General features: G+C 49.4%; 1 protein-coding gene across 4 annotated transcripts in view; it reads left to right on the top strand.

The window, feature by feature from the left end:
• Positions 1 to 19: 19 nt before the first annotated feature.
• DPP8 (dipeptidyl peptidase 8) overlaps positions 20 to 19,675 on the top strand; it is a 49,167-nt gene continuing 29,511 nt past the window's right edge. Inside the window, exons 1-5 of one of the 4 annotated variants that reach the window (XM_074966569.1) lie at positions 20 to 766; positions 1,298 to 1,492; positions 13,010 to 13,072; positions 14,041 to 14,310; positions 17,603 to 17,715. In XM_074966569.1, coding sequence (XP_074822670.1) covers positions 14,052 to 14,310; positions 17,603 to 17,715 — 372 coding nt within the window. In that variant the 5' untranslated portion in view covers positions 20 to 766; positions 1,298 to 1,492; positions 13,010 to 13,072; positions 14,041 to 14,051. Of the gene's footprint in view, positions 767 to 1,297; positions 1,493 to 5,420; positions 5,635 to 8,172; positions 8,217 to 13,009; positions 13,073 to 14,040; positions 14,311 to 17,602; positions 17,716 to 19,675 lie in introns of those variants that run through there. The other 3 variants (XM_074966570.1, XM_074966573.1, XM_074966572.1) reach the window with 3 other exon arrangements.

Below are 19,675 nucleotides of genomic sequence, written 5' to 3'. Positions count from 1 at the left end.
TGCCGCTGTCTCCGCCCGCCCGCCAGTGGGGTGCCCCGTGGGGCTGGGCCCGGGCGAGGGGTTGGTACGTCCTAGGCTGTGTAGGGTGCGGCTGGACCCTGGGTAGCACCGGTGCATGGTGCAGCTAGGCTAGGCCGTGCGTGGTGCAGCCCGGCCCTGGGTAGCGCCGGTGCATGGTGCAGGTAGGCTAGGCTACCTTGGCCATGGGTAGCACGGGTGCATGGTGCCGCAGGTTAGGCAATGCACCGGTGCATGGTGCAGCAGGGCCAGGGGTAGCACGGGTGCATGGTGCCGCAGGTTAGGCAGTGCACCGGTGCATGGTGCAGCGGGGCCATAGGTAGCACCGGTGCATGGTGCAGCGGGGCTAGGCAGTGCACTAGGGCTTGGTGCAGCCAGGCTAGGGATTGCAGCACCGATGCGTGGGAGCTATGGACTGCGTCGGTGTTTAGTGAAGCAGGGACAAGGGGTGCACCACACCTGTTGCATTGATGGCACTGGTGCCCCGGGAAGAGGCTAATTGGATTGATGAGGTTTCTGGCTGCTCTGGTTCTGAAGTTGCTGAGGCCAGTTGTGCTGGGTGTCTGTGCAGAGCGCCATTCTGGCCCCGCTCAGGACTATGTGGCCACCATGGGACCATCCCACGTGATTTTTGGTTCCCCTTTCTGGCTTTGCTGACAGCTTTTGACAATAAAGCTTTTGGTACTGTCTTGCATGACCTGCTCAGAAGCAAACTAGGGAAATGCAACCTAGATGGAGCTACTATAAGGTGAGTGCATAACTGGTTGGAAAACCATTCCCCAAGAGCAGTTATCAGTGGTTCACAGTCAGGCTGGAAGGGCATAAAGGGAGTGGGGTCCTGCAGGGATCAGTTCTGGGTCTGTTCAATATCTTCATTAACGATTTAGATTAATGGCACAGAGTATACTTATAAAGTTTGTGGACGATACCAAGCTGGGAGGGGTTGCAAGTGCTTTGGAGGATAGGATTAAAATTCAAAATGATCTGGACAAACTGGAGAAATGGTCTGATGTAAATAGGATGAAATTCAATAAGGACAAATGCAAAGTACTTCATTTAGGAAGGAACAATCAGTTGCACACACACAAAATGGGAAATGACTGCCTAGGTAGGAGTACTGCAGAACGGGATCTGGGGGTCATAATGAGCCACAAGTTAAATATCAGTCAACTGTGTAACACTGTTACATTCCAGAATGTTGTTTGCTTTTTTTGTATTAGCAGGAGTGTTGTAAGCAAGACAAGGAAGTAATTCTTCTGCTCTATTCTGCTCTGATTAGGTTTCAGCTGGAGTATTGTGTTCAATTCTGGGCGCCACATTTCAGGAAGAATGTGGACAAATTGGAGAGAGTCCAGAGAAGAGCAATAAAAATGATTAAAGGTCCAGAAAACATGACCTATGAGGGAAGACTGAAAAAATTGGGTTTCTTTAGTCTGGAAAAGAGAAGACTGAGAGGGGACATAACAGTTTTCAAGTATGTAAAAGGTTGTTACAAGGAGGAGGAAGAAAAATTGTTTTTCTTAACCTCTGAGGATAGGACAAGAAGCAATAGACTTAAATTGCAGCAAGAGCGGTTTAGGCTGGACATTAGGAAAAACTTCCTGTCAGGGTGGTTAAGCACTGGAATAAATTGCCTAGGGAGGTTGTGGAATCTCCATCGTTGGAGATTTTTAAGAGCAGGTTAGACACACACCTGTCAGGAATGGTCTAGATAATTAGTCCTGCCATGAGTGCAGGGGACTGAACTAGATGACCTCTCGAGGTCCCTTCCATTTCTATGATTCCATGCCGTGCCTGGAACAGGATGGTAGAGATTTCCCTACTCATCTTGGACCAACATGCTGCTCCATTAAAGGCCATTCTCTTCATTGTGATATTTATGTCCTTGCCCATCAGTACAATGGTTCCTGCCTGACCTCTCCCCTTGCTTCACCTGTATAGGTCACCTCTGTTTAGGGATGTAGAGTGGTGGATGAAGGGGGAGGAATGCAGTTTGAGTGCTGTCACTTGACACGAGTTGCCACATTAGGCCTTTCTGAAACTGTGGCTATGCTGGAGGTGGAGGGAGCCTTCTCCATCTCGCCTGCAGCAGCCCTTAGAGGAGCCACTCCAGGGAGTTGATAGCCTGGTTAAACCTGGCGGCAGCCACATAGCTGTGGAGTTAATTTTTCTCCCGGTGAAGTACGTTAGTGCCACTTTGTGGATAAAATTATGCAGATCCTGACTGAGGAGTCTGAATCCTCTGAGGCTCAGCAGTGTCTTGAGGACACAAACACCAAGTCCTCCTGAGTTTCAGACAGTGCTGTGGGTTGGATCTTTGTCCTTCCTAGCTGGAGAAGGCCATCCACTGTTAGCTGAGATGATCAGCGTTTCCCCCTGGAACATAGGCTGTCCACTGGCCTGAAGACAGCTGAATCTAGCATCCCTGAAGGCTGACAGTTGCTTCCCAATGATAAATCATTGAAAAGATTGTCACGACAACAAGGACCCTCAGATTTCCTTGGTCCCAGAGACAAAGAAATCTGCATCTTAGTAAAGAAACAGCATGAGGTCTCCTTCCTTCACCAGACTCCCTGTCTCTTGCTTCTCAGCTGGAAATGCTTTTCAGACTGGGACTGAAACTATAAAAAGGAGGGGCAAACAGCCCAAGACCCTTCTCTCTCCCCCTGCCCATATCACTTTCCACACCTGAGAAGACAAAAGAATCAGCTGTTGGACTCTGGGGAAGGGGTCCTGACCTGAAAGTTCGGTCAGTAATGCTGTTGTAAGCATGTGGTGAGACACTGCTTTGAATCTAATGTAGTTTTGTTTAGGTAGGTGCTGGAAAGCATTTTTATCTTTATTGTAACCATTTCTGACTTCTGTGCCTCATTACTTGTACTCAAAACCTTTGTAGTTAATAAACTTGTTTTATCTAATCTGGTGTGTTTTAAATTAAAGTGTCTGAGTAACTCCATTAGGGTGGTAAGCTGGTGTATATTATTCCCTTAAAGGAATAACAGATGTCATATTTGGACTGTTCAGCGGAGGGCTGGGCATACAAGGCATACATTTCTGGGGGGGGAATCCAGGACTGGGAGTGTATTGGGTTCACCCTCCGGTATAACCAAGGCTGATGAGAGCCAGAGTGTAACTCAAGTGTGGTTGTCAGGCTGTTGTTACACACAGACACTCAACATGGGGCTTGCATGCTGGAAGGCTGTTTGTGAGTGGCCCAGGTGGGAGCTACTTTAGCAAGGTATTGTAAGGCACCCACGGTTGTAGGGCAGGGGTGACACTGCCCCTCACTGATCTCAGTTGCACCCTGGTATGTCACAAGTACCCATTGAAGTCCAGTGGAAAGGCTCAACAGGCTTTGGACTGGGCTCACAATGCATACATTTGTTACTATTTCTACAGAGCTGTCATGGTGAATAGTGATTCTGGTTTCCACCCAACGGACAATCTCCGTGTGTCTGAAAACAGACGTGTTTTTAACCCTGAAGTTAGCTGCTTTTTTTTTTTTTTTTTTTTAATGAGAATAATTTCTCTGTAGGTTGAATTTCTCTTGGGCCATTTCCAGATCTATTCATCATACAAATGAAGGCTCCAATCCTGCAGTGAGATCCGCACAGGTGTATACCCGTGCCTGTATAGAGCCCAGTTGACATGATGTGAATCCTTGCAGGTACGTGCGGTGCACCTGCACAGATCCATGTGCAAGACAGGGACCTAATGGACTGCAGAACATTTTAATTCTGGGATGTCCTGAAAGCAAACTATTTGGTGGCTGGTGACAGTTAGATTAGACTTCTAGGTTCCCCAGTCTGCTTTACAATCCCATCAGCTATTCAAAGAAACACCGGCATGAAAGGAAACACACAAACACATCTCAATTTAAAATTAAACACAGTGAGGCAAGTGCCCTGTGTGACTTGCTCCAAACACTGCCAGCATATACAACATTGTGTTGAATCCTTTGTGTGACATGATCAGCCTCTCCCAGTGCTCAGAGATGGGATAGTGCATGGAAGTCATGGAATAATAGCACAATTTGGGTTTACTTTAATCCTTTCTCTCTTTGTTTAATCCTGTTCAAAGAAAAATAGCTATATTGTAGTAGGGTCAAATGTTACGTTTCTGTTTACTGACAATGCAAAGGGTGCAAAAATCAACAGCAGATGGGACCAAGGCTCTTGAGGTGTACCACATGTAATGTTTTCTTTTGACCTTGGCTTAGGAATTTAGCATATCTGATCTCATTAATTCATTAAATAGAAGGATATTGCTAGCAGCTCCACAGTTCAGGATGGGTTGAGATTTGTAGTCTTATTTGGCATCAAATCATATGATTAGGAATGGACTTTTTTTTTTTTTTTACAGCTCCCAAATATGCACCATTTAACTCCTAGGGTACAAGTTTAGTAGGACTAAAAATAGTTGATGTTTGCATGGGACAGCTGGGAGGGATGGAAACTAAGCAGATTCTTAAAGCCATTGTTGATTAAGCAGTGAAATTCCCCATCAATTAGGAGGAGGGGGTGGGGAAAAGGCCCCACAAAATTCTGAAAGCTGTGGAGCAAAGTAGATGGTGAGTGTCACAGTTTCAGGGTAACTGCACCTCAGTCTCCTTCCTGTGGGCTGCTCCAGGAATGCCTCATCAGGTCTCCAGCTGTCACCTGTCTCTGAGCTGGGACCTTTGCCTCACTCCCTTCTGAATGGGAGGTTGAAGTCTGCTCAGCTCCCTGTCTTACACTGAGTATCCCCCAGCAAGCCAGTCTGCTGAAAGACCAGCATCTGGATGTGCTCTTTTTATGGTTGCCTACAAGCTCTTTCTCAGCAAAGTACATTTATTTTAAAGACAATAATTGTTCCTATATACCTGCTAAAAGCTTACCAGCGGTCACCTATCAGTCTTATGGGGCCCTACTAAGCCAAAGACTTTTCAACCGTCTGCAAGATCTGGGGACCCCCTGGGACAATCCTGCTGTTGGCTGGATGAAAGTGAACACCCTGGGTCAGCTCAAGCTCATCTTTTTATACCAAAAGCTCTTCCTTTGTTGGAGTTTCTGGAAAATCTAGTTTGACTAACTACCCCGGTGGCTGTGCTGTTCCCGAGTTGTTTACAAGCCCCAGCATACTATGCCCCTTCCCTAACTAATGCCCCTGTTTGTAGTTGCTGGAGTGGTGGTGGCAGTAACCTTCCTACAGGGGCTACCACACAATCCTACAGCAACCCATTGGTCCCCAAAGATACTGTAAGGCAGGGGTAGTCAGTAGGTGGGCTACAGGCCAAAGCCAGACCGCCAGATATTTTTGAATTGACTCCATAAGAACCGCCATACTGGGTCAGACCAAAGGTCCATCTAATCCAATATCCTGTCTTCCAACAGTGGCCAATGCCAGGTGCTTCAGAGGAAATGAACAGAACTGGACATCATCAAGTGATTCATCCCGTCACCCATTCCTAACTTCTGGCAAACAGAGGCTAGGGACAGGACACCATCCCTGCCCATCCTGGCTAATAGCCATTGATGGACCTATCCTCCTCCATGAACTTATCTAGTTCTTCTTTTGAACACTGTTATAGTTTTGGCCTTCACAACATCCCCTGGCAATGAGTTCCACAGGTTGACGGTACGTGGTGTGAAAAAATACTTCCTTTTGTTTGTTTTAAACCTGCTGCCTATTAATTGCATTTGGTTACCCCTAGTTCTTGTGTTATGAGAAGGCGTAAATAACACTTCCTTATTTACTTTCTCCTCACCATTCATGATTTTATAGACCTCTATCATATCTCCCCTAGTCATAGAATCATAGAACTGGAAGGGACCTCGAGAGGTCACCTAGTCCAGTCCCCTGCACTCAAGACAAATCTAAGTATTATCTTGACCATCCCAAACAGGTGTTTGTCCAACCTGCTCTTAAAAAATCCCCCATGATGGAGAGATTCCACAACCTCCCTAGGCAATTTATTCCAGCGCTTAACCACTCTGACAGGAAGTTTTTCCTAGTGTCCAACCTGAACCACCCTTGCTGCAATTTAAGCCTATTGCTTCTTGTCCTATCCTCAGGGGTTAAGTCATCTCTTTTCCAAGCTGAAAAGTCGCAGCCTGGAACGGCTTCCATATGAGGAGAGATTAATCATTGTTGTTGCCCTTTCCCAATTCCAATGTATCTTTTTTTGAAATGGGGCGACCCCATCTGCATGCAGTATTCAAGATGTGGGTGTACCATGGAATTACAGCGGCAATATGATATTTCTGTCTCATTATCTATCCCTTTCTCAAGTTTCAGAGTAGCAGCCGTGTTAGTCTGTATTCGCAAAAAGAAAAGGAGTACTTGTGGCACCTTAGAGACTAACCAATTTATTTGAGAATAAGCTTTCGTGAGCTACAGCTCACTTCATCGGATGCATGCAGTGGAAAATACAGTGGGGACATTTATATCCACAGAGAACATGAAACAATGGGTGTTACCATACACACTATTACCAGCAGGAGAGGGGAGGGGGGAACCTTTTTGTAGTGATAATCAAGGTGGGCCATTTCCAACAGTTGACAAGAATGTCTGAGGAACAGTACGGGGGAGGGGGGGAATAAACATGGGGAAATAGTTTTACTTTGTGTAATGACCCATCCACTCCCGGTCTCCAGTCAAGCCTAAGTTAATTGTATCCAGTTTGCAAATTAATTCCAATTCAGCAGTCTCTCGTTGGAGTTTGTTCTTGAAGTTTTTTTGGTGAAGAATTGCAACTTTTAGGTCTGTAATCGAGTGACCAGAGAGATTGAAGTGTTCTCCGACTGGTTTTTGAATGTTATAATTCTTGACGTCTGATTTGTGTCCATTTTATTCTTTTACGTAGAGACTGTCCAGTTTGGCCAATGTACATGGCAGAGGGGCATTGCTGGCACATGATGGCATGTATCACATTGGTAGATGTGCATGTGAATGAGCCTCTGATAGTGTGGCTGATGTGATTCGGCCCTATGATGGTGTCCCCTGAATAGCTATGTGGACACAGTTGGCAATGGGCTCTGTTGCAAGGATAAGTTCCTGGGTTAGTGGTTCTGTTGTGTGGTTGCTGGTGAGTATTTGCTTCAGGTTGGGGAGCTGTCTGTAAGCAAGGACTGGCCTGTCTCCCAAGATCTGTGAGAGTGATGGGTCGTCCTTCAGGATAGGTTGTAGATCTTTGATGATGCGCTGGAGAGGTTTCAGGGGACACCATCATAGGGCCGAATCACATCAGCCACACTATCAGAGGCTCGTTCACCTGCACATCTACCAATGTGATATCTGCCACCAATGTGATATCTGCCAGCAATGCCCCTCTGCCATGTACATTGGTCAAACTGGACAGTCTCTACGTAAAAGAATAAATGGACACAAATCAGACGTCAAGAATTATAACATTCAAAACCAGTCGGCGAACACTTCAGTCTCTCTGGTCACGCAATCACAGACCTAAAAGTTGCAATTCTTCACCAAAAAAAACTTCAAGAACAAACTCCAAGGAGAGACTGCTGAATTGGAATTAATTTGCAAACTGGATACAATTAACTCAGGCTTGACTAGAGACTGGGAGTGGATGGGTCATTACACAAAGTAAAACTATTTCCCCATGTTTGATTTCCCCCCCCCCACTGTTCCTCAGACGTTCCTGTCAACTGATGGAAATGGCCCACCTTGATTATCCCTACAAGAGCTCCCCCCCCCCCCCCCGTAGTAGCTCCCCTTACCTGGGCCCTCTCCTGACAGGATATGGGGGGGCGGGTAACACCCCTTGCTGCCCGCGCCCGGGGGGGGGGCTCGGGGTCTGGCCCCGGCGGCCGGAGCCCGCACTCGGCGGGAGGCCCGCGCGGGGCCCGCCGCGGCCGCCCCGGGGGTTGGGCCCTGCCCTCGCGGGGGGGCGGCGGCCGGCGCTGGCGGCCGGGCAGGGCTGGGGAGGTGCTGCCGGCGCCGGGGGCGGGCGCGCTGCCGGCAGCGCCTCCTCCCTCCCGGCCGGGGGCAGTGTCCCGGCTCGGCCGCGCGGGGCGGCTCTCGGCGGGCCGGGCTGCGGCTCCGGAGCGAAGGGACGCGAGGAAACGGAAGCGCCGGCTGCGATCGCCGCCGCGCCCCCGGCCCGCCCCAGTCCGGGCCCTCCGCGGCGGCCGGGCCCGCGGGCAGAGCCACCCGGCCGGGAGCCGCCAGCCCGCCGCCGCCGCCGCCGCCCCCGCGCGGTGAGTAACGGGCCGGGGGAGCCGCACCCGGGCCGGGCCTGTCACCGTGGCGACAGGGCCGGGACCCCCCCCCCCCCCCGCGGCGCTGCAGCTGCCCCTCTCGCAAGGCCTCGGGGCTATCCCCGTAACCCCCCCCCGGGGCTGCAACTCCCCCCCCCGCGGGTCCGGGGCTCCCCTCTCCCCCTGAAGGGGGACACACACAGCGCGCTCCCCCCCCATCCCCCTCTGCAGGGCGACACACACACAGCGCCCCCCCCCATATCCCCCTCTGCAGGGCGACACACACACACACACAGCGCTCCCCCCCCATCCCCCTCTGCAGGGCGACACACACACACAGCGCTCCCCCCCCCATCCCCCTCTGCAGGGCGACACACACACACAGCGCTCCCCCCCCATATCCCCCTCTGCAGGGTGACACACACACAGCGCTCCCCCCCCATATCCCCCTCTGCAGGGTGACACACACACAGTGCTCCTCCCCCCCCCATATCCCCCTCTGCAGGGCAACACACACACAGCGCTCCCCCCCCATATCCCCCTCTGCAGGGCGACACACACACACAGCGCGCTCCCCCCCCCACATCCCCCTCTGCAGGGCGTCACACACACACAGCGCGCTCCCCCCCCCCACATCCCCCTCTGCAGGGCTACACACACACACAGCGCCCTCCCCCCCCCATATCCCCCTCTGCAGGGCGACACACACACACACAGCACGCTCCTCCCCCATATCCCCCTCTGCAGGGCGACACACACACACACAGCACGCTCCTCCCCCATCCCCCTCTGCAGGGCGACACACACACAGGGCGCTCCCCCCCCAACCCCCTCTGCAGGGCGACACACACAGCGCTCCCCCCCATATCCCCCTCTGCAGGGCAACACACACACACAGCGCTCCCCCCCATATCTCCCTCTGCAGGGCGACACACACACACAGCGCTCCCCCCCATATCCCCCTCTGCAGGGCGACACACACACACAGCGCTCCCCCCCATATCCCCGTCTGCAGGGCGACACACACACAGCGCTCCCCCCCCCATATCCCCCTCTGCAGGGCGACACACACACAGCGCTCCCCCCCCATATTCCCCTCTGCAGGGCTACGCGCGCACACAGCGCTCCCCCCCGCCCATATCCCCCTCTGCAGGGCTACACACACACAGCGCTCCCCCCCATCCCCCTCTGCAGGGCTGCACACACACACACAACGCTCCCCCCTCATGCCTCCCTCTGCAGGGCCACACACACACACACACACACACAGAGAGTGCTTCCCCCCCCCATATCCCCCTCTGCAGGGCTACACACACACAGCGCTTCCCCCCCCCATAGCCCCCTCTGCAGGGCTGCACACACACAGAGCGCTCCCCCCCCCATAGCCCCCTCTGCAGGGCTGCACACACACACACAGCACTCCCCGCCCCATATCCCCCTCTGCAGGGCTACGCAGACACACAGCGCTCCCCTTTTCCACAAGACATGCTTCTCTTTACCTTGAGAATGCTCCCCCTCCCACACCCCCCCTCTGTCCCATCCCCCCTCAGGGCTACACACAATCCTTGTGCTCCCCACATACACAACCTTGCAAATCTACACGCACACAGAGCTCCTGTGTTCCTTCTCCAGCGGGGCTACACACCCATGGCTGGGCTTCCTCTCCACCACCTCTGGACTCCCCCTGTGCTTCCTCCCCCTGCTACATGTGTGCACGCATCCCTGCTGTGTCTTCCCACCTGCCAGATCCCACAACCCCCACACTTTGTCCCCCCCGACCTTGCAGGGCTCCATACACCCCACCCTCCCCCACACACACGTGCCCACCCGCTCCCCGCTGCTGGTCCCACACTAGCCCCCATGCTCTCCCTCACTCTCTGCCTACGTAAAGTCTTTTGTAATAACTTCTCCTCCCCCCTTTCCCTCTAAAGGGCTCTTCCTGTGAGGGCCTTATCTGCTGGACTCTCATACTCTCTGTAGTGCCAAGTGACTTATCTGCAGGAATGGTCTCCCTGCCCACACGCACCTGTGCCCCACCCGGAGGATGTTTCCCTTCTCTCTCTCTCTCTCTCACACACACACACTCTCTCTCTCTCTCTCTCTTTGTGCCCCACATGCATGCACCCACTTCTTCTCTCCCCTGACTTACCACTCACATGCAGGACCCTTCCCCAGATGGGTCATGACAATAGGGGCGTTCTGGCAGGGTATGTTTGAACAGGGAGCTGCTGTGCAGACAGCACTGCCAGGTGGGGAAGGCTGTTGGGAATACCCAGCTCAAAGTATGAGAATAAAATGCAACAGGGCTTGGACAGAGCCTCCTATCTGGGTCAGTACCCTCCAGAGAGACCAGTCAGGCCTGAGTGGTTTCTTTCCTCACCCCACTCACACTCCGGTTAACACTAGGGATATTTAAAGTATGGTGGGGGGGAAAAAAATCTCAGGCCTTCCATTTAGGTATCTCATATTCTTCACAATCCCCAAAGCAGTTACCATAGCCTTTCTCTACCCTCCACTTAATATACTGAGAGATCGGGGTGGAGAGGGCATTAATTAAGAATCAGCAAAGAAATATTAATAACAAGTTCTTATACAGCCCTTCTCATCCATATGTGTCAAAGTGCTATACAAAGGAGGTCAGTCTGATTAAATTTTACAGGTGGGGAAACTGAGGCACAAGGAGGGGAAAGAGGTGGACTTTGGCAAGTCAAACAGGTCAGCGTCAAAGTCAGGAATAGAACCCATATCTTCTGCCTCCCAGCCCAGTGCTCTGTCTTCTAAGCAACACTGCCTCCCTTTCCAAAAGAGGAAGTGATCCCTTTTGCCACCCTTTGCCAGGCAGCTTTCAGGGCCAGCCACGCCTCAGACCCCTGACTCTTACAGCCTGAAAGCTGTTTGTTTTCGGCTGGTCATACTCCAGCTTCCTCTCCTATTGCAAGCATCCTTTCTTGACTTCTAATTCATTTGAATGGCATAGAAGTCGTAGCTGTAACAAGAAAATATGTCCTCCTAATTGACTGTGTGGGCAGATGTATGGGTGTTCAGCAAGCTCTAAAACCTGACCTGCCTGACACTTGCACAGCTAAGCCACTCCAAAGGATGTTATTCATAAGATATTGTTCTGTGGTGGTTAATGCGGAGACACAGATGTGGGCATCTAATCCCTCACTACCTCTCCATCCTCTGTGTAGGCTGCAGCTATGCCATTAAGCGGGCTTAAGAGAGTGTTATTTTGATGTCCTAAATATATTTGGGAGGGGAGTGAAGAGGGTGGGGAGGGGCGTCCACAAGTGTCAACTGAGTGAAAGGGGCTGATGACATTTGTAATTCAAATTCAGCTGTGAGTGGGCAGACCCCTGCTCCTATGTAAAATCCTGTTGACTTCAGCTTTTTATGTGGGTAGACATTTTTCATGCTTATCTGCCTGTTAAAAGCTGCTGCTGCTTTTTATGTGTATGTTGAAAACCAGAATTTTGGAAACCTACCCAGGTAGGTGGGTAGAAAAAATTACCAGGAATAATTTTGTTGGACTCTGCAAAATATACAAGAGGCTTCTGATGCAAGTGTGAGGTCTGACCTCTTAAGTCAGAGGTAGGAAACTACGGCCCGCGGGACGGTTCTGCCCGGCCCTTGAGCTCCTGGTCAGGAAAGCTAGCCCCCGGCCCCTCCCCTGCTGTCTCCCCTCAGCTCGCTGCGCCACCAGTGCTCCAGCCCGCCTCTCTTGCCGGGGAGCACGGCAGCATGGCTGCGAGCTTCTGCTGCTCTGAGAGGCATGGTAAGGGGGCGGGGAGCGGGGGGGTTGGATAAGGGGCAGGGGGTTCCGGGTGGCAGTCAGGGGACAGGGAGCAGGGGGCGGTTGGATGGGGTGGGGCTGTCAGGGGACGATGAGCAGGGGGAGTTGGATAGGGGATGGCATCCCCGGGGAGCGGTTAGGGGCGGGAGGGGGCAATCAGGGGACAAGGAGTGGGGGGGGGAGTGGATGGGTTGGGAGTTCTGAGGGGGGCAGTCAGGGGGTGGAAAGTGAGAGGGGGCAGATAGGGGGCAAGGGCCAGGCTGTCTGGGGAGGTACAGCCTTCCCTACCCAGCCCTCCATACAGTTTCGGAACCCCGATGTGACCCTCGGGCCAAAAGTTTGCCCACGCATGTCTTAAGTTCTTTTAGGTTATGAGCAAAGCATTGCTTTAACCCAGGTAAGATTTTGGACACTCTCCAAATGTGCTTTGATTGTGATGGAGGAGGCATTTCATTTCTGCTGTCCGTTTTATGCTTTGTAAATGGCCTGGACAAAGGAAAAATAGGGCAGAGATTTATTTGGAGAGGCCTAGTGGCTGGAAACTGAGAATTAGGAAACTTGGGTTTTAGTCCCAGCAAGTCATTTCCTCTCCCTGTGCCTCAATTTCCCCATCTGTAAAATGAGGATAATGATGCTAACGTCCTTTGTAAAGCGCTTTGAGATCTATGGATGGTAAGCTCTTGATAATATGATTGTTTTGCAAAGATGGGGCCAAACTGGAACTTTTTCCAAACACGCCCTCCCCAGGCCCCTGAATTTTAGCTGTTTGTATTAAAATGGGCTGGGGTTCAGGTCACACCCAGCGACTTTGGCTGGTCTCCAGTTGTTATTCAGCTCGCCTGTTGTATGTTGTTGTGTATGTCAGGCACACGTGTGTGTGTGTGTGTGTATTATAGTTGCATGGGAGCTTGGACTTGTGTGGCTTTGTGGTATAACTGGGACTTGTAGCAACACGGCACTCTTTTTATAAAAGAAAGTATTTTATTTATTTTTGTTTCAGTGTCTGTGTAAAGTGCTGGACTGACACTCCTGTACGCTGGAGCCCTCTCTGTCCCTAGAAGAGGTACGTAACGCTTAATGGCAACACCATCGTTCCTATGGTGCCCCCCTCCCCCTTTCCTCTGCACTGAAGGGACCTCCTCTAGGAGCGAACAAGCAATTCAGTTTCCATGCTGATGGCTCTCCATCCTGGCAAACTGAACGTTAGCTCAATTTGTTAATTTCTGAAATGGATCTCTAGAAAAACACAAAACAAGACTTGGGCTTCATGCTGGATGTTCACATTGCTCAACTGGAACTTAATGGCACGGCACTCTCTTGTGTAGAGGGAATGTTGAACCTGAGTGTCAACAGTTATGGTAATATTTGCATCATTGTTATTTAGCAGTATTGCATTGCAGTGCACAAAGGCCCCAGTTAGCATCAGGTTGCGCTACACAAGAGTAGACTTGATCTCTGCCCTGAAGAGCTTATGATCTAACTTGAAAGAAGACTTATCAAGTGACTGCAAGGAGGAGGACGATGTTAATAAGGTCATGTGGTTGCATTGGTCAACTGTGCACGGTTGGAAGGCTCCATATACAGTATCTGGAAACTTTTCCCCCTGACTGCTGCACAACCTTAGTCATCGTTGGTTGTAATGTAGGCTTATACTATAAAGGTAGGTAACGTATGCAGGATAATGACAGAGAAAAGTAATCATGCAAGATTTAACAAAGAAGAACCAAGGAATTGTTGTTGTACCTCCTTCGTAAAATGAGAGTAAGCACCTATCTAACAAAAGTAGAAAACTTTATATAAAATATACATTGATCTGCAAAGTTCTTAATGTCATCCTCACATCTCATGCTTAAAGGTTTGGGCCTTAATGATGACAAGGTATTTTCCAAAATAAAAATCTCTGTTTAAAACTTGTATTGAAATAGCAGTTTGCTTGTATTGTTTTTGCTGGGCTATTTCTTTTTTGGAGTATATTTGCTAGCATGCTAAAAGGCAGCTGTCTGAAGTGTCCCCTTTGTCCCGTTCTTCCAGAAACATGCAACATGGCAGCAGCCATGGAAACTGAACAGCTGGGTCTTGAAATCTTTGGAACGTCTGAAAGCGAGGAGCATGCTGAGGCAGAGGAGCAGCCAACACTGGAACCCTTCTATGTAGAAAGATATTCCTGGAGTCAGCTTAAAAAACTGCTCACAGACACTAGGAAATACCATGGCTACATGGTGGCCAAGGCTCCTCATGATTTCACGTTTGTGAAGAAAAATGACCCTGAAGGACCCCATTCAGATAGGATCTACTATCTGGGTAAGTTGCTTGCGTGACCCATGTCTTGATTCAAACCCAGACAACCTCAGTGGTGGTTTTCATGGTGTTCCTGTGAATAAGATGTATTGGACAGCAAAACCAGAAGGGCTCGTTATGGGCTTGAGGCTACAATTGCTGGTCAGACTAACTGATCGTCCTGGTCCTTTCAGGCCTTAACATTTGTGAAAAAAAATCTTCCAAAGGAAAGCGGGGAGGGTGGTGGAAATTTCATCTCTTGGGACTCTTAGAACTGGACAAAGAATTAGAAAGTGTTCTTTCGGGAACAGTCCTGCACTAGCTGGGGAGATGGAGTAGCCACCCGTGGAGGTCTTTCTGGGCTTATGTCTCCCATTGTTATGGACTTGATTCTATTGACAAGAAGTTTGATTTCTCCCCCCCCCCTCCCCCCAAACATTGGTAGAATTTGATCTGTTTTACCTATTTGCTTGCACCCTGATGGAGGGGGAAAAGAGCATATCTGCATGTTAGCCTCCTAAAAAGGGAAATTGTAAGCATAATTTTCAGACACCTCAATGCCACTGTTCCAGATGGAGCATATTTTCCAGGGTCACTGCAGATAGCTGGGAGGATATGCAGAAATGGGGACATATATATTTACACAAATGAAATGCTTTCTTTTTCCTGTAGTTATTTTTGGCTTCTCTCGTGAATGGATGTATTAAAATTGTTATTCTTGGCCTCTTCTCCTCACTTCTCACTCATTTTTACTAATTGTGGTTCACTTAAACTGGGTAAATCTGGGGTTCTAAGTCAATGCTGTGCCAATTTTAGTACTTCCATGTGATTTTGTAGTGTGAAAGGTACTGCAGGTGATGGGGGCGGGGCTTAGCAGGTTTTGTGGTTTCTGTCCAAAAGCCACAGTAGTAAACATGAAAAATCCAGTCTACAGGGAGTGGTGAAGCCCTGTTCAGAAAACAGAGCCAGAGTTGAATTCTGACTTCAGTGCTTGCTTCTTGAGAAAGTCTACATAGGGAGAAAACCCTGCGGCTGGCCTGGGTCAGCTGACTCAAGCTCATGGTGCTCAGGCTCCAGGGATGAAAACCTGCTGTGTAAACATTGGGGCTCTAACCCAATGCCAAAAGTCCAGACAGCAATTTTTAGCCCTGCGAGCCCAAGTCAGCTGACTTGAGCCACCCGCAGCTCTGCTGTGTGTCTCTTATCCCTGTATAAATGTACCCTTAGAGTCTGATTAGCAATTCAGAATGAAGGTGTGGAACCTCAATGAAATCCATGGAGTGCCACATGGGGGGCACAGTCTGCCCACAAGCTGATCCAAAACCTGAAACTGATGATCTGTGCCCCTCAGTTTCCCCTCTCATAAAATGGGAGTTAGTAACATTTTAACTGGCCTTCACAGCACCCCGGTGAGGCAGTTTCATGGACATGGTTAATTTGACACTTCATCCATTTATAGCAGTACTTTTAAAGTAATTTTTTAGAGATTGAGCAGGAGGACCCAGAGGCGGATTGAGTAAACGGGCTTCTTTATTGCTGTACTTGTTCCCCTCGACCCAATTGTCGAGCAAGCACTGGATTAGTTACAGCACACTTTTTTTATCTAAGTTAGTATATAAATACCTACATTTACTGCAACACCCCCAAAGCCCTTATTGAGTAATATGAACGCCCATACAATGAATATTAATAGCTATATACTGAATATGATTATTGACGCCCCTGTTTACTGTTTAAGCATATTATACAGCCATTTTTACCTTGAAGATACATTACTTTGCAGTAGTTGTAGCCAAAAATTCCCTTACTCAGCAGTTCGTAGGGAAGGGAGGAAGGAGCCATGACCCCGAGCTCATCTATGTAGCTGGGAAAGGAAGGAAGGGGGAGATTACCCTTTGAGTAAAGAAGTGTTTTCTTTAGACACCCACATTCCTTATGCAGCTGCAACACTTATCAGTCCTTAACAAGCAGAAGGGAAGGGAGAGGGATGGCAACTTTATCAAGCAACGAAATCGTGTGTGTGGGTGCCTACTCCCTATTACCGTGATAGCGATTTTCCAAGTCTTTACTTAACCCTTACATAGCCCAACAGGAAATCAGGAACTGCACCTACCCTGCTTCTCCTTGTAGTTTTACTATCGCAATCTTTTATATATTTAAAAGGTATATACCTTTCTCTGTTGTTGCTGTGTGAAAAACCCATGCAGATAATGGGAAAGCGTCTGTCTGAAACAGGGGAAGGCGAAACTGACTAGAGACAAAGTAAACAATGAAAAATAAAGAGAAATTTTTCTTTCATTTTGGAGAAATCTTATGGGCTCTTTTTAACAAAAGGAGGTAAAGAATGTTTAGGCAGAAGAGTGACTGTTATGTTGAAAGTGATTCGTAAATAGGTCTAATCCTGCTGCTAATCAGGTCAGTGGCAAAAGTCCCATTAACTTTAGAAGGAGTTGGCCCCAAAGGTTATAAAACATAGAAACATGGACTATTAGGGTTGGAAGAGACCTCAGGAGGTCATCTAGTCCAACCCCCATGCTGAAGATTAAAAATGTGTGGATTTGTTTTGTCTAACAAGTGTACTTTTTGGGGGTGAGGGAGAAACCCCATCAAAAGGTAGCTGGAAACCCTCTCATTTGAGGTATGGCTACATTGCAATCAGGAACAGGGATTGTACCACACACAGGCATACCCAAGCTAACTTGCTAAAAATAGCAGTGTAGCCACAGTGTCACCAGCTAGCCACCGGAGTCCAGTCCTGCTTCAGACCCTAGGTATGCACTCAGGCAGTTAGCCCATGCCACCACCTGTGCAACTGCCGCGACACTCCAATTTTTAATGAGCAAGCTTAAGCAACGCTAGCCTGGGTAGGCCTAGGCTTGCTGTCCCAGCTGCAGTGTAGACGTACCATTTCAGGCAAGGGGCATGACTCTGTAATCCGGCAAAGAGCTTTTAATAATTAAGAAGCCCTGCTGCTGGAGCTTGATTTTGAATTGTCCCTCAGTAACAGGTCCTGATATAGACTTTCCAGGGAATGTCAGTGTGCTGGGGCAGCATGCCTGTGTGCTTGGTGTGGTGCCTTGTTCCAAAATTTCACCTACAGGCACCTCCTCCTTTTCTGCTTGCAGCGCCCCCCCTTCCCCCAGCCCCACCATCCCATGCTGTGAATGAGGCTGCAATGTGCAGACATTCAGTGGTTCCCCCTTAGGAAGGCAATTGCTCAATATGCTCTTGTGTCTTTTGGTTTGTCTTTATCAACTCCTGGGAGAGCATTTGTCATATTTCAATAACGGGGAATGAATACTATTTTCCTTTATAGCCATGTCTGGCGAGAACAGGGAGAACACGCTGTTCTATTCGGAAATTCCCAAAACCATAAACAAAGCTGAAGTCCTAATGCTTTCCTGGAAACCCCTTTTGGATCTCTTTCAGGTACGTGAACATGATGACACCTTCTTTCCCTCATGGCAGGCATTCATGCTGCTCAGGCAAGCTGGAGTTATTGCAGTTGTGAGCCACCAAGAGGCTGTGCAGTCAATGTCTTAAGGTCTTAAACGTTTTTACTTTCCCTCGTGCATAGCTAAGCGCTTTACTGTTAAATTTTAAAAAGATCTTATCTTGTCAACTTTATGCATGTTGTAGCCTTTTGTAAATCATTTAAAAAAAAAATCCTTTTCTGGATGGTTTTGCTCCCCCTGCAGGGGTTGCAATTGCTGCATGTAGCTTCCAGCAGATCTCTTGTAGTAATTTTTCTGAAGGAAGAGCAAGGGACTTATTATAGAAGCCTCACTTCTAATGAGTCCAGGTGACTTCTGATACAGTTGGTTTAAAGGTGTCACAGCTTTTGCCTTCCCCAAAATCCTCCTCTACCAGTCTACTGTATGGCTGCTGTGTCAATGGCAAGACTACGGGAGCCCACAGTGAATACCATGCAGTGGAGGGGGTTATTGATCAATTGATCCATATGCTTAATTCCCCAGCTGCTTCTGGTCCTCATGTTGGAGTTCCGAGCTGCACTCAGTAGTGCACAGGCGGTATGTGCCCCTTATGTGGTCTCCCTGTGTCCTTGTCCTTCCCCTCAGCAAACCTGCAGCAGTCCTCTGGTGTGGAAGGGTGGCAGGACTTGCCCCTGTTGCATTAGCTATGACGTGAGCACCCTGGATGTTACCAGTCTGTCCCCTCATGAGGCTGTAGGTCCTACTAAAAATGCTCGTGGTGCTCTCATCCCTCCCAGCTGATCACTGTGGATCTTGGCTTGAGTTAGTTAAACACTGTGTTACTACTTTTCCTCTCTAGTCACCGCCGACATTTTTAATTCTTTTACAACACGTTCTGTTTGCCTCGTAACCATCGAGCTGCCAGCCAGACATTCCTGGTGTGTGGACCTTGTCTGTATAGCAGTAAAGCACCCACTAGTGATTTGCTGAAAACAAAAATGGACTGTCACTAGGTTTTTGGGTCTGGAAGCGAAAGTGGACAAACTGTGCAGCTTTCTGAGCACCATTCCGGCCCAGGTTGCTTCTTTCTCCTAAGGCAGAATCTCCCTTGTAAACCTAGAGCTCCCTAGGCATTTCCAGACGCTTGCTCATTCTAGCGCCTGGTCTGTGCACACAGTTGCCTAATTTTAACCAAAGGGGGTTGAGTTTTAAACTGATTTAGTTAAATTGGTGCAATCTTGTATGGATACTCTTTAAATTCATTGAAATCTGGCTTATATTGGTTTAGCTTGCAGCTGTAAGGGCAAGCAAAACCAGTGTAACCAGTTTGTGTGTCCACATTGAAGCTTGCAACAATTTAACTAAATCTCCACAAGAAAGTTAACAGGCTCTATGGATGCTCTTATTTTGGTGTAAGAGGAGCTTATTTTGGTTTTGCTTAAATCAGGGGTGGCCAACCTGGGGCTCCGGAGCCACATGCGGCTCTTCAGAAGTTAATATGCAGGTCCTTGTCTAGGCACCGACTCTGGGGCTGGAGCTACAGGCGCCAACTTTCCAGTGTGCCGGGTGGGGGTGCTCCCTGCTCGACCCCTGGCTCTGCCACAGGCCCTGCCCCCCACTCCACCCTTTCCTGCCCCCTCCCCTGAGCCTGCCAGGCCCTTGCTCCTTCCCCTCCCCAGAGCCTGCTGCACACCACCAAACAGCTGATCGGGAGTGGGGTGGAGTGGAGCTGATGAGGGGGCTGCTGACGTGTTACTGTGGCTCTTTGGCAATGTACATTGGTAAATTGTGGCTCCTTCTCAGGCTCAGGTTGGCCACCCCTGGCTTAAATTGATTAGAAGCAGGTTTAAAAAAAAACAAAATGAGCTATTCTTATACTGAACTGAGAGTGTCCAGACAGCCTTTCTGCACCAGTTTGACTGTGTTTAGAACAATTCAAGTTATATAAGTGCAAC

The sequence above is a fragment of the Natator depressus genome, chromosome 10, assembly GCF_965152275.1.
Source record: "Natator depressus isolate rNatDep1 chromosome 10, rNatDep2.hap1, whole genome shotgun sequence".
Taxonomy (NCBI): domain Eukaryota; kingdom Metazoa; phylum Chordata; order Testudines; family Cheloniidae; genus Natator; species Natator depressus.
Note: the sequence above shows the minus strand (reverse complement) of the source record. Positions and strands in the feature narration are given on the sequence as shown.